Source organism: Solanum stenotomum, chromosome 5, assembly GCF_019186545.1.
Source record: "Solanum stenotomum isolate F172 chromosome 5, ASM1918654v1, whole genome shotgun sequence".
Taxonomy (NCBI): domain Eukaryota; kingdom Viridiplantae; phylum Streptophyta; class Magnoliopsida; order Solanales; family Solanaceae; genus Solanum; species Solanum stenotomum.
Window position 1 is genome coordinate 60,434,038 of NC_064286.1, and position 14,102 is coordinate 60,448,139.

Genomic DNA, 14,102 nt, shown 5'->3' on the forward strand with positions numbered 1-14,102 from the left:
GTGACAAAATAAAGAATTGTTAGTTGCGAATTATACAAACGTGACTAATTATACAAATTCGAAGTCAGTCCACATAATTAATGATTAATGTTAGTCGCGAGTGATAATTATAATAAATTATAGTTATGATGACTAATTAAATAGTATAAATTTATTTAACCGCGTAATTTTCCCATAGGCGAAAACCTAACAAAGCAATGCCGCGTAAAGGTAGAAGGCCCAAGAAGCCCATTTGACAATTAAAACGGTTTTCGAATTTGAAAATTTGAATCTAATACACATCACGTGCTTCCCATTAAATTTGTACCCTTTTTTAAATTTTAAATTCAAATAATTAATAGACGTCACGTGCTCACCATTTTCAAATTTTTTCAAAATTTTCAGTTTGTGAAAATTTTCATTTTCATTTTGTTATAAAGAACCGCCCAAATCAAATTTTGAAAATTTGCCAATGTGCCTATCTCTCTCTAAGCTTTCTATCTCTTCATTTTCCACTACTACAGAGCCTCCTCAAGAACCCTAATACAAACCCAGAAGATTTTTTCAAGGTAATTTTCGTTTTCTTTACTTCTTTTAGATCGTTGGAAGATTCGTTGTTTACTGTTTGATGTTCAGTTAGCTGCATTTTCCGGTTGAAATGGTGTTATGGGTCATCGGAAATTTTCTTTATTTTTGTGTTAGAGATTTAACATGGTAGTTGTAATTATGTGTTTGCTATCAGTTAGCTATATTTTCCGGTTAAAATGGTGTTATGGGTCATCGGATTTTTTTTGTGTCTGTTAGAGATTCAATCTGGTAGTTGTAATTGACGTATTTGCTATGAGTTTGCTATATTTCCGATCGTAGGAAGATTCGCTGTTTACTGTTTGATGTTCAGTTAGCTACATTTTCCGGTTGAAATGGTGTTATGGGTCTTCGGAAATTTCTTTCTTTTATGTTAGAGATTCAATCTGGTAGTTGTAATTGATGTATTTGCCAGTTGACTACATGTCCGATCGTTGGAAGATTTTCTGTTTACTGTTTGATGTTTAGTTAGCTACATTTTCCGGTTGAAATAGTGTTACGGGTCATCGGAAATTTTCTTTCTTTTAAACAAGAGATTCCATCTAGTTGTTGAGATTGATTTTATTGTTATCAGTTAGATATATTTCTGGCTTAATTGATCTTATGGGTCATCGGTTTTTTTTTGTTTCTTTTAGATAAGAGATTCAGTCTGGTAGTTGAAATTGATGTATTTGCTAGCACTTGTCTTCATTTCTGGCTAAAATGATCTTCTGGGTCATAGGATTTTTTGTTACTTTTGCGAAAGATTCAATAGGGTAGTTGAAATTGATGCATTTGGTATCAGATATACACATTTTCCAGATAAAATGGTCTTCTGGGTCATCGGGGTTTTCTTTACTTTGCATAGAAGATTCAATCAGGTAGTTTGGGAATGAAATGGGTTTAGATAACATTTCTTTATTTGCTTTTTGGTTCAGTTGAATATTTTAGAAAAATGGCCGAAGGAAGAGACAGACTATCTAGGCAAGAAGACCCAATAAACATCTACAGTCGTCGGCGGAGGTCAATGGGCAGAGGTGGCATTGAGATCTTCGAGGATGAATCACCAGAAAGCTCTTCCAGAGCTCCAGTACAGGCTACAGCGGAAACAGGGAGAATGGCAGGCACCAGCGGTGGTCGTGGTGGCATTGGAAGGATTGGTTTTGGGTCGCCAAGGAATAGGCGTGGACGAAACTCACTTCGAACTCCAACCAGGGTGATTGGTCGTCAGAACATTTCACCAGCAGGCCAGGGGAGAAATCGAGGGCGTCACAGTGTCCTTCCAGCTTGGTATCCAAGAACTCCTCTCCGTGACATTACTTCCATTGTCAGGGTAACTACTTTCTTGCCTATTTAGAGACTGAGCTTCTTTTGCATAATCTTGATTTGCTATTCATACTTAATTTCTCATACATATGGTCCAATGAACTACAAGAGTAACTGGTTATAATGAGAGATGGATTTAGAATTTAGAAATAGTGCCTGCACATTTCAATATGCAGCTAAGAGATGGATCTGCATGATGATATGAACATAAACTTAGGTTGCTTATCTTACATTTGTGTTTGTAAGTCAACATTTGGTTGCCTGATAGAGGTTTGATTCATCTAGCATTAATAGTTCTAACAAGAATATGTTTTGATCCTTCCGGGATTAAAGTAAAGCTCAATTGTTGGCTGCTATCACTGTTTGTTTGTTTGGTGAGGAGACAACAGCAACAATATAACGAGTGTAATACAACAAGTGAGGTCTGGGGGGTTAGTGTGCATGCTGTCCTTACCCCTATCTTGTGAGGTAGATAGTCTGTTTTCCAATAGACTCTCAGCTCTAGCAAATGTTTGGTGAGCATATAAGTGATCAGTAGTTGAGCAAGCTGTTTACAGTTCAACCTTCTCAAAAAAGCTGTTTACAGTTCAAGCTTTCTCAACTTGTTTGCCACAGCCTATGTGGATTAAGATGTCTAAGCTCAATGCAGGAAGTTCCACTACTTGCATTAGCCTGTACCCAATTTGAATTAGTGTGCCTACACATTCCTAAAAGAATTTTTATCTTAAACAAGTAGTGCATACTGCGTGTATTATGCTCAAAGATTAAGTTACTTTTTTATTCCCTATCTATTTAACATTTATGATGTAGTTAAGAATTTTATAGTAGTCCAGAGTTGCATCGATACATCACTTCGATCATGGTTTAGGAATTCCATTAGTGAAAGGATGGATTGAGAATATAGGTGTCATTATCATTGAGCGTGGTGGGTGCAGGGGAAAAGTAGCTACGCCAAAATTATATCTCTGTGACCTTTGAAGTTTGAAGAGAGGCAAAAGAAATTTCCTCCATAACATAGAGTTTAAGTTGGCCTTTGAAAAGAGGTTAAAGAAGTTTCCTCCAGAACATATAGTTTGCTAAATCAATGAACATCAATAACAAGATCTTTGATGTATTGAGAAGTGGTAGAATGAGATGTGCAAATGATAAAGAATCTAACACTTGAGCCATATCAGACTGGAAGAAGATGATAAAGTTGAAAAGAATAGGATAGAGGAAGACAAAAGAACGAGAAGAAGCTAACCTGATAGGCTGATACCATGAAATAAATTAAATTTCACCTTATAATTGTGAATGGGCTCATGAAATACATATAAAGTTTGCATTTCTGTATAAAGATTAAGTTATGCTCACATATAAGAACTAATCCAATAGTTATCAATTACCTCTTAATTGATTTTGTTTCTTTTTATTTTTCCCTTTTGCAGTTATATGACTTTTCATCTATGCATTTTATTGGCCCAGCATGTCTCTCATTACCTCCACTGTTCAGCTACTTAACTTAAGTAAAACAAAATAAATCAATCTATATCAGTTGCTGAATAATGCTATCAATTCTAGTTTCTATTTTAACTACAATCAGAAACTAGAAAGAGACGGGAGAAATTCTTTGCTTCTCTTAATAAAGGTTTGATATGCTTGTGGTACTGTTATGCCAGTTAAGTAACTTAAAATCCTTAACACTGCAAGTGTGGTAAGAGCTCACCTCGAGCTCTCCCAGTCGCAGGTATTACTATAAGCTAGAAACTATTTGGGCTTGACTTCAATGCACTTGCACTTTTTGTGTATCAAGATACATGTCAGGATTTGAAATTTTATTACATCTTAACACAGCTGAATACCATCAAATTAAGTTTTGCTTTATATAGTTCTGGATGAGCCTGATTGTAATTGGATTTCCTCCATAGGCCATTGAAAGAACAAGAGCTCGCTTGAGAGAAAGTGAAGGCGAACAACTTGAGAGTGTTGTACCCCAGGACCATACTGATCTTGGTCCTTCTGAATCAACATCAGGTGCTCAACTTGAGCACACTAATTCTTTGATCACCCCACGTCCAAAAACCAGAAGCAGATATCATACCAGATCTGTTGGTAAAGTGCCAAAGATTTTGCTTGATATCACCAATCAAAGTACTTCAGAAGACTCTGAATGCCTCACACCACAAAGAAAGCTGCTGAACTCAATTGACACTGTTGAGAAAGATGTTATGGAAGAGCTGCATAAATTGAAGAGGACCCCAGGTGCCAGGAAAGAAGAGAGGGACAAAAGAGTTAAAACTTTAATGTCAATGCGCTGATTTTCCATTTTGATGTTCAACTCAATCAAGGTTGAGGCTCACATACTCGGTTATTTTGGAGAAAGGAGGTAGAGCTGCTGAACAGGGAGGTAATGTAGATCATCTTCTGATGATCAAACACTTAGTTGAATTAGGATATCTTTCGATATCTTTCTGTTCCTTGTTAGAATGTACCTTTACATCCTGCTGAAGTTTTTGCTTTGGAATGCATTTGAATATGTATTCACCATACATTGTGGAGATATGCATTTAAATATGTACATAGTGTTTGATGCTGGTTTCATACTTGAATTGTGTTTAATAAGGAGATGCAGTTCTATGTTTCATGCACTTCTTTTTTTACCCTCATAAATAGTATCTGTGAATTGTTAGGTTTCAGTTTGATGCTGTTCATTTTAAGCCTCATTTGCCAATTATCTTGAGGTTAGAAGAACACAATTTGATCATTTCAAGAATGATCCTTCCCTTTGTGCAGGGTTTAGAGAAGATATGATGAACCTCACTTTTCATTGTTGTGAGAGATTGTTTTCACGTCGTGAACTTGTTACCTCATCATAGAAGTTATGATTAATTAATAAGAGTATTGAGATAAATGATCGTGTTACTATGCAAAGTCCAAACTGGACAAGTAAATATGAACACATGGAGTAATTAATTTGTATTGTTTGACTTTGTGTTGGGATGTTATACATTATCAATTTAGATCACCTAATCTCTTCTTAATGGTCTCAATTGTCTCCATGACTATTGAGAAAACAATGCCATCTTGAAAAGGACAATACAACATTTTCATGCTCAATTCAATTATAAGTTTGACATTGTTTTTAATAATAATTACTTCTAGATGTCTCATAGTCTAATAGTCAACTAACTTGAATTTTAGTTGAGAGAAATATCTATAAAAAAAATCATATATTCTTTTTTTGGGTAGGTAGGGAAAGCTAGGTAAAAGAGAGATGATATTTGATAATTAGAACTTAAATCAAGTAAAACTGAAGTTGTAACACCTAAAGAGCAACTCTCCTTATTAGCGGCGAAGTCGAGATTTTTGTTATCATATGCTATAAATATAAACACAAAGAATTTAAAAAGAGTCTACGCTGAGTGAGTTGATTTATAGTCGTATAAATTCTGAAGACTTGTTTTAGATTACATATTTTTTAAGGTCTTTTTTTTTTAAGCGTTGTGTTCAACCAAACATCGTTATATAAATTAAAATTGATAAAGTACTAATTTTATCATTTTACCTATAACTATGTTTCATCTATATCAACACAAAAAAAAGTAATAGAAACATTTAGGGGGAAAATATAGGTGAAGAAATTAAGATTACAAAAGGCTAATTATTAACTAGCTAATTAATTATTCGTGACGAGGACGCGCCAGCCATAGCGAGCTGAGGGCTCGAAGCCGATGGAAATAATCGCCGATTGCTATAAAACACCTCGCGGCTTGACGAGTAGTTAAGATTTGAAGCAGCCGATGAATTGTTTGGTGCCTCAAATTATCGGCCTGGAAAAAATAAATCATTTATTTCTTCATTTGTTAAAAAATTGTACTATATATATTTTTTAATTAGAGTCAATAATAAATATAAATAAACAATATGCTTGATAAATAATTTGTAGTATATTTCATTCGATATGTTTAAAATTATAAGATTTAAAATTTTATGTCTAGTTAAATTGATACACGTAAATTGAAAAGGAGAAAGTTGTTAAATAAATCTTTGGCCTAACTCTCACTTAAAAAACAAGTTCCATAAGAGAGAAAGATTGCTCAAGCGATATATATAAGGAGTTCTGAGATCTTGTCCTGATCTTGTGTGGGACATTTCTTTGCCACACCCCCTCACATGCAAACACATTTCGGACTAGCGCATACACAATCATAGATTGGGATATAGTCACACCCACGAAGGACCCAATGAACCTGACCCGATATTAAATTAAATCGATTTTAGGTCTAATTCATACTCCAAAAGTTAGTTCAAACGGAGTATAATTTCCCAAATATCAAAGCCAAACCCATTGAGTTCAATGTTCCTCACACAAGAGTGCTTGTGAATAAACCTAATCCATGATTGTGCACGTTCCCGTCCAAAAAGTGTCTGAGTGTGAAGGGGTTGTTGGAAGAGAATGTCTCATATTGAGTCGGGACTTTTTTTATGTCTTGAACAATTTTCCTCCATTTAAACTAGTTTTTAAAATTAAATTAAATTCAAAATTCATTTAATAAAAATAACTTTTTCTTTAAACAAACTAAAAAGAAAATCACATAATCTATAGACAAATGAACTACTACGTACTATGATATAATATAACATAATATAATATACCTGTCTAAGGAAGGCTTCAACAGTGGAGAGTTGGTTAATAGCAAGAGCCATGTAGTTTCCCATATTTTCATTATTATTACCCAATATTAATGCATCTGAGGCAATTATTGTATCTGATAATGACTGATTCAAAGCTTCTAATCCTTGTGACAAAGCATCCTCAGCTTCTTGTGTTGATTTTTGTAATCCACACATTCCCAACAATTGGTTTTCTGTTAATGCCTCTATTTGACACATTATAATCTGTTTAACCAGAGACGGATCAAGAATTTTTAGTAAATAAGAATTTTGAATGAATTGTTTATGCATATTCAATGTTAACACAAATACAGGATTTTAGTCAAAATTATTTAGCCTAGCTCTGTTTCTACAAGACCATCATCCAATGTAATTTCATAAATGGGGTCTAAGAAGTATAGGAAGTACGAAAACCTTACTTCTCATATTGTGAGGTAGAGAGGTTGGTTTTGCTAGGCCATCGTCTCAAAAGAAAAGTCATCGAAGAAAGATATCAAAAAAATATAACAATAAAATAGCAGAATACAAAGAAAATTAAATAAAAAATATTGAATATGAGACTACGCTATTAAGAATAACTATAATTTTATAATTGTTCATATTAAGCCAAACAAATTACCTAGAAAATAAAGTAAGACAACTATTGTACTATAACAAATTGAATTACACTGACTTTATATAAGTTAAGTCCATTCATAAAATACCAAACAAGGTTAGTTAGCTATCTATCTAGCTAATCCAAATATAAACCTCCACAATAATATCAAAATGACCTAATTAATTAAATTATAAAAGCAAATAGTGTGGTAGTTGGAGATAAAATATAAAGTACAAGAGTCCTTTAATTTTGTTTCTTGTTAATTAATTAGTACTTAATAGGAGTACCAACTAAAGTTAATATATAGATCTAGAAGAAATCATGACTGTTTAAAAATAGTAAGAAACATATATAGCTTTTTGGTTGAGTAGGTAAATATATCTAACAGGGTTCTATAAGGGAAAGTCTTGTAATCCATCTCTCTCATAATTTTACACAAAAGTCACACAACATCATGCTCTATGCCTACAATATATCGAGATAGGTAACTCTGTCCACCAAGATTAAGACAGATGAAAAGAATTACCTAGTGATTTTTTTTTTTTATCTTGGCTAAATTTTATTCACACTGAACATTTGGTATGTGGACAATTTAATTAACATGATGGTCCAACATATCAATACACAATAATTGAGATGGATTTTGCTCAAATACTATATATAACCCTCATGAAAACTAGGGTTTGAACCATAACTCTTTTTGTGTTATGGGGTTCATGATACATTAATGTACATATTAATTACTCAATTTTTTTAAAATATAAATGAAAAGTTTGAGTTTAAGTAATTGGAATACAAATCCACGCTAGAATATCCTCTCATGTAAAAGTAAAGCGCTCTTTATCAAAAAGTTCTGATGACTTAAGTGACAATTATACTTATTCATTATTAACTAAAGTCTCGTATTATAATTTTGAACATGAAAAGATAACAACATATAACCGTTCAGTACTTACTTTGAGAAGTTCGGATGGACGAAAATCACCGATCCACAAGAAGCAACGTTCAGCCGGAGACTTCCACAAGCCAGAAACCAAATGAAAAACATCAGATTTTGCAAGCATGCCCTTCAAGTTCATTATATTGTCATAATGTAACACACAATTTTCGACGTAAATACGAAGTTCATCCTCTTGCAATTGTTCTTCATGTACTGCATTTCTAAGTTCACATATGAGTCGATGATGTTCTTCCAGCCATCTTGCATACTCCAAATCGAATACCGCAGCATCTAAATTCATGCAAAAAATAATTTAACTTATATATAAGTCGATCGTATAAAAAAATACGATTTTAGTTTGACATACTAGAGAAAAAATAGAAATGTATATACCTTACGTATATATTAGTCCACTTGTTATGATTAATTTTATGTATATATCTATCTTTCTAAAGTGATATGATAGTAATGTTCGGATGGACTTCATTATTCTTTCACAATTAAAATCGAAAGGATTGTATCAGATCGAGAATTGGAATATAAATAGTACCTGAGCTGATATTGGTCCTATTAATAAGTTGAAAGCCTTGGTCTCCTCCTAGAAGAACATTTCCTCCAACATGAAATCCCTTTTAACACATAAACACACATAATTATTGAAGATTATTAATTACCAAAATATCTTGCTAGTAATATGTTAAGAATCACTATAAAAATTATTATTTTTCCATTGAAATTTCCCATTAAAAAATATTCAGTAATTATTTTTATAGATATTTTGATTGAATTCGTTGGGAAAAGAAAAGAAAAAGTAATGTCTTTATACAGAAAAAATATTTCAGTGAAAATTTATTTTTAATCATATATTTTTCAATGAGTTGATTCAGTGAGTAGAAAATAAGAGAAATCAAAGTGAATTACTTGAGATCTGGCTCTTTGTATTTCATGCTCCAATTGAGTGAGCCTTATTCTACTTGTCTCTAGCTGTTGAACATAAGCCTGTATAATTTAAAAAAAAAGGTTACCATAAAATAAAATAATTCTCAAGCATATATGAAGCCATTATTTAATTTCAACATTTACACTAAAAACTATATAGTAAAATTAAAGAGTTATAATAATTAATTAATGAACCTTTTTCCTAATTCTGCTTTTCCTTGCTGCCTCTCTATTCTGAGCAAGTCTCCTTAATGTCTGCATGCAACAAAAAAACAAAATTAATATTATCAAGTTTAACTTTAACTTTAATATATTCACCATTTTTTACACTATTTGATCATATAAAAATATTTAAATGACTCAACACAGAATTTAAAAAATAAAAAAAATATTTTTGAAATTTGTAATTTTACAAAAAATTACGTCCCACCTTGGGATCTGATGTTTTAGGTGCGTCTTGCTCAGAACTTGAAGTTGGAACCTTACGACTTCCCTCTCCCTAAAAAAAGTATGAAGAAATGACGTTATTATTTTTTTAAAACAAATAAAAATTGGCGATGAACAATTTTTTGTCTAGCAAAATTTTATCGCTAATTTTATTTGATTATGATTTAGTGATGGTTTATCGAGAAATCATGTACAAACTATATATAAACTATTTAGTGACAGATTAACGACGAATTTATAATACGAAAATGAGAATTAATGATACCTTAGTAACTTTAGGTGGTTCACTTTTGTCGATTGATGGTTGAGATGATTTTTTGGAACCATTTGTAGCTTGAGAAACTAGTGCATTATTATTTGCCTACCAAACAAATTAAAACATATATAGTTAATTAACTGCAAGAAAATGAAACATTATTAGCTATATATATATTTATACACATACATATACGTACGCATACATTTATGATTGTTTGAGTAAATATCGTAAGGTGTTATTTTATTTTCGAGATTATCATGTCAGATTTGGGAAATTACTTTGTCGTTGGTACGTTGGTCAAATTTAACCTGATGATATAAAAAGTATATATACTTCGAGTGTATCGAGAAGTTAACACTCTTACTCCACTAATTATCGATTTATGTTATATACATTATCATGTAAAAAAGTTATATGTATATATTATTTTTGTCGTTCAACTTAATCTGATGGTGTAAGACAAATATCAACAACAATCGTGAAGAGGATAAGATGTACTATGCAAATTTTATCATATCTTTGTATAGGTAGAAAGACTGTTTTTGATAGACTCTTGACTCGAAAAAGAAGTTATTAAGAGAAAGTTTATCGCAAGAAAAAAAAGAAATGACAGTAGAATAACAACATACAGAGCAAAATAAAGCAACTGATAACTTGAACGAAAAATTACGAAAAATAAAAAACTACCCGATTACTAAATAAATATACCTTTGTTGAAGATGGCTCAATATGCATTGGTTGTGATGGAAAAATGTTGAGAGTTGGTGGCCTCATTCCATAATTATTCTCTGCAAAATATATCACAAAAAAAAATGCCTTTATGAATGGTCATGCATACAAATAATTTACAGAAAAAAAAAAGACAAATTAATTGAACAATAAAAGCTAAACTTGCAAAAAAAAGAGAAGAAGCAGAAAATCTTTTAATTTGTACACTTTGGATTAAAATCAGAAATGGAATTTTTTTCTTATTTTCTTGTGAATTGTGAGAAGATCTGGTCAAAGTAAGTATATAGTACTATATATTCCATCAGATTTTAATTTGTCCAAAAAAACATGCTTTTCTCATGACCAAAATTACAACTATTCCTCATAGAGAATCTCAATAGATTATTTCAGAGAGATAGTTTCCACCGTTCAAACTTATGATCTATGAATTACACGAAGATAATTTTACTGTTGATCGGAGAAAAATGAATTAAAAAGAAAGTTAACATACGTCTTTGATCTTGAATTGATGAAGAAGAAGGATCTTGTCCATCTAGATATAGAAAAAGTGCTTGATCTAGTTCACCTAAATCATAAGCTCCACCATTATTCTCTTTGCTTCTGTTCATACAAAACAAAATCAAATTAATTACATAAAATAAAAATAAAAATATTAAAAACGCATGATTTAGTAATCAATAAAGTAAATTAATAAGAATCACTAGATCTCAGTTTCAAATTTTAATAAAAACAAAAATACTATTTTTTTTGCTTATTCAATTTACACTTCTAATTATCCTCAACCCTAATAAATGGTCTATGAAGGGGATACTCAAGTCACTCGAGTTTTCTCTCCCTTCATAGCCCATTAGTCGATAGGATGATCAACTTAGAGGTAGGTAGAGACGTATGTCCTTGACAATTATTTCTCATTTCTTCAAACTTTGATAAACAAAATTATCGATATTTGTGCTAGTGGGAGCTGCACATAAGCTAACTCGACGGTTATAAAAAAAATCAAGAAAAATTAACAAAAAATAAAGAGGAAAAAAAGAATTACATGAAGTTCTCTGGATTAGTAGATGATAATCCAAAAGAAATCTGATGATTCTTATGATTTTCCATTTGTTGTTGTTGTTGTTGTTGAGGATCATGAAAAAACTGGTGTTGATTGATGAAAGAAATTTGATTTTTAGACGAATCCATTCGTCTTTTTTTCTTCTTTTGGGGTGTAAATTGCGCTTGTGAGAGCTCGTTTACATGATGAATGACTAGTTATATAATAAAAATAAAGACAGATAAACCGGAGTCGGTGTTGTTATTGATAAAGAAACGGAAGAAGAAGAAGGAGAAGAAGAAGACGGAGTTGTATTCAACCAAAAGTAAATTGGACTGAGGGAAACCACCCAACGATTTTGCAGAAATCTATAGAAACCGCTTTTGAGCTTACTTGTTACACCATCTTTCTCAATCTTATGTGATTATTAAATGACCTTAATGCCCTTCTTTCTTCATCATTATTCCTATTGACATTTTCTTTTTACATGATGACCATGGTGTTGTCATTAATCTGTTTGCGTGTATTTCGATTATTTTATTGAGTATACGCGCTAATTGTTATAACTGTTGAGATAGTTTTTGAGTTTGAGTTATGTTCAATTCTAGTGTATGGGGTGTAGAGTCTTGTATATATCGATGGATCAAAGTTATAATGTATCTCTTTGATTATATGATTATGGATTTAGAAACTAGCTCATGATTAAGAGGTGAGGATTATTCAAGATCATGATATGAAAAGATATCGATAATATCAATTATTTTCCATCGATGTAGGGAGTCGAGTATCACGCGCTGCTCCCTAATACGTCTAAGACTGAATATCTAGACTATGAACAAAATAAGATAAGGATCCACTTTAGGTAGATTATGAATTGAGATATCTCTCCCTTTTAATTTTGACTAAAGTTAAGCAAAACAAAAATACCTAAGTATGTAATTTTTGGTGGTTTTAACACATAAATAGCTCATAATTTATTTATTATTATAAAGAAAAGTAATTTTAATAGATAAAAATAGATAAGTTAAATGTCCATTTGGAGAATATTATTATAGTTTTAACTTAAAACAATATAGAAAATAGCATTATTGTTTTTTTTTTATAAAAGGAATTAAAAAACTTGTTTGACTTTTAAGAGTCAAACAATCTCTAGACATTAGACCTAATCAGGGGGTTCAGAATTAAATTAGTTTGTTTGTCTAATTTGTTTAACACTATTTTTGTCTAAAAAATTCAGTAAATATTTTTTTTCATATATTAAAATTATGTATAATTAAAAAGATATAACTTTTTTTTTTAAAAAAATTCTAGGTTCAATCAAACTATACAAAACAATTGAAATTTGAGCTGAAGGTAAGCAATAATTTTCTCAACTCAAATACAATATAAATAATTATTTATATTTGATATTTGAAAATGTTTGTTGTTCAAAGTTAAGGGAAGAATTTAATTTTTAAAATAAAATTAAATTAAAAATATCGTATATTTAGACGGTCATTATCAAGATGTTTTAGCTTTTAAAATAATGAAATCGATTGGAAGGAGGAGAAGAAAGGAATATCATTTCTCTTAATTCGTTAAAAAAATAAAAATAGTATCTAAGTTTTCAATTAATATATATATTGACTTGTTTAATTTGGATTAGGTATATCAACAAAATCCTTAAGGATTATATACTTAAATTAATTTACTTTTAAGTCGCTTTTAAGACAAATAAATAAAATAGTTTTATTTCAACCAACTCCTCTAATTGGACAAGTCTAACACTTCCAAGCACAAGATGAACAACTATAATGAATCAATAACAATATATTCCGTGTAATCTCACAAAGTATGATTTAGAGAGGATAAAGTATACACAAATTTTATTTGTAATTATTGTCTTAAAGGTAGAGATGTTATTTTCGATAGACCCTCGATTAAAACAAAACAATCCAAAGTAGTATAGGGAGAAATAACGACAAAGAAGACAGTCATAACAAAATACTATTGACAAATCATCCTAAACAATACAATAATAATCAAAGTCTAAAAAAAACACAAATATGATAACGCCATGACATTTATCTTTTGCATATATATTTTTTCACTTACTATAACTAATAATTGATATATATTTTCATCTTATTTATTACTTTAACTATATATAGTAAAATACATTAACTAAATATCAACACCAAATATGTATAAATTTTTACTGGACCTTATATATGTCACCTGAAAGAATGGAGGAATATGAAAATTAGGAATTTGATATTCCAACAATATAGTTTATTTAATTTCTCTTCTTTATTTCTTATATTTCATATTGAAAATAATAGTGGGAATACTAATTGATAAATGATAAAGCCTAGAATTCTCGTAGAAATTTCACTTCATTATATAAATAATATTAACTCTTTTAAATTACTTAATTTTAGCTGCTCATTGAAAATTAGGTCACCCAACCTTGTCAATTTCATCATTTAAAAAAAGCAAGACTTTTTATTAAAATGGTGAATATAATGTATATCTTCTCTCTCTCAATTTGAAGTTGCAAGAGTCGTTGTTCTGTTGATGTAAATTCGAATTAGTCAAATTTCAAAACGAATATGGAATGAATAACCAAAAATAAAACTTGATCAAAAGAATT

The 14,102-nt window shown here is 30.8% G+C and overlaps 2 protein-coding genes across 2 annotated transcripts; one reads left to right on the forward strand and one right to left on the reverse strand.

Moving 5' to 3' along the window:
• The first annotated feature begins 429 nt into the window (after positions 1-429).
• On the forward strand, positions 430-4,492 carry LOC125866076 (protein POLYCHOME). Its single transcript, XM_049546367.1, has 3 exons — positions 430-548; positions 1,482-1,876; positions 3,777-4,492. Exons 2-3 carry the CDS (start codon positions 1,499-1,501, stop codon positions 4,164-4,166), a joined length of 768 nt encoding a protein of 255 aa, XP_049402324.1. The 5' UTR covers positions 430-548; positions 1,482-1,498; the 3' UTR covers positions 4,167-4,492.
• Positions 4,493-5,397: 905 nt separating this feature from the next.
• Positions 5,398-11,832, reverse strand: LOC125866064 (bZIP transcription factor TGA10-like). The gene is made up of 11 exons (XM_049546354.1): positions 11,474-11,832; positions 10,925-11,034; positions 10,414-10,493; positions 9,712-9,807; positions 9,430-9,498; positions 9,195-9,254; positions 8,982-9,059; positions 8,611-8,689; positions 8,077-8,351; positions 6,505-6,747; positions 5,398-5,678 (listed from the first exon to the last, which is right to left on the reverse strand). The coding sequence occupies exons 1-11, from the start codon at positions 11,617-11,619 to the stop codon at positions 5,529-5,531; spliced, it is 1,386 nt and encodes a 461-aa protein (XP_049402311.1). The 5' UTR covers positions 11,620-11,832; the 3' UTR covers positions 5,398-5,528.
• Between the last annotated feature and the right edge of the window lie 2,270 nt (positions 11,833-14,102).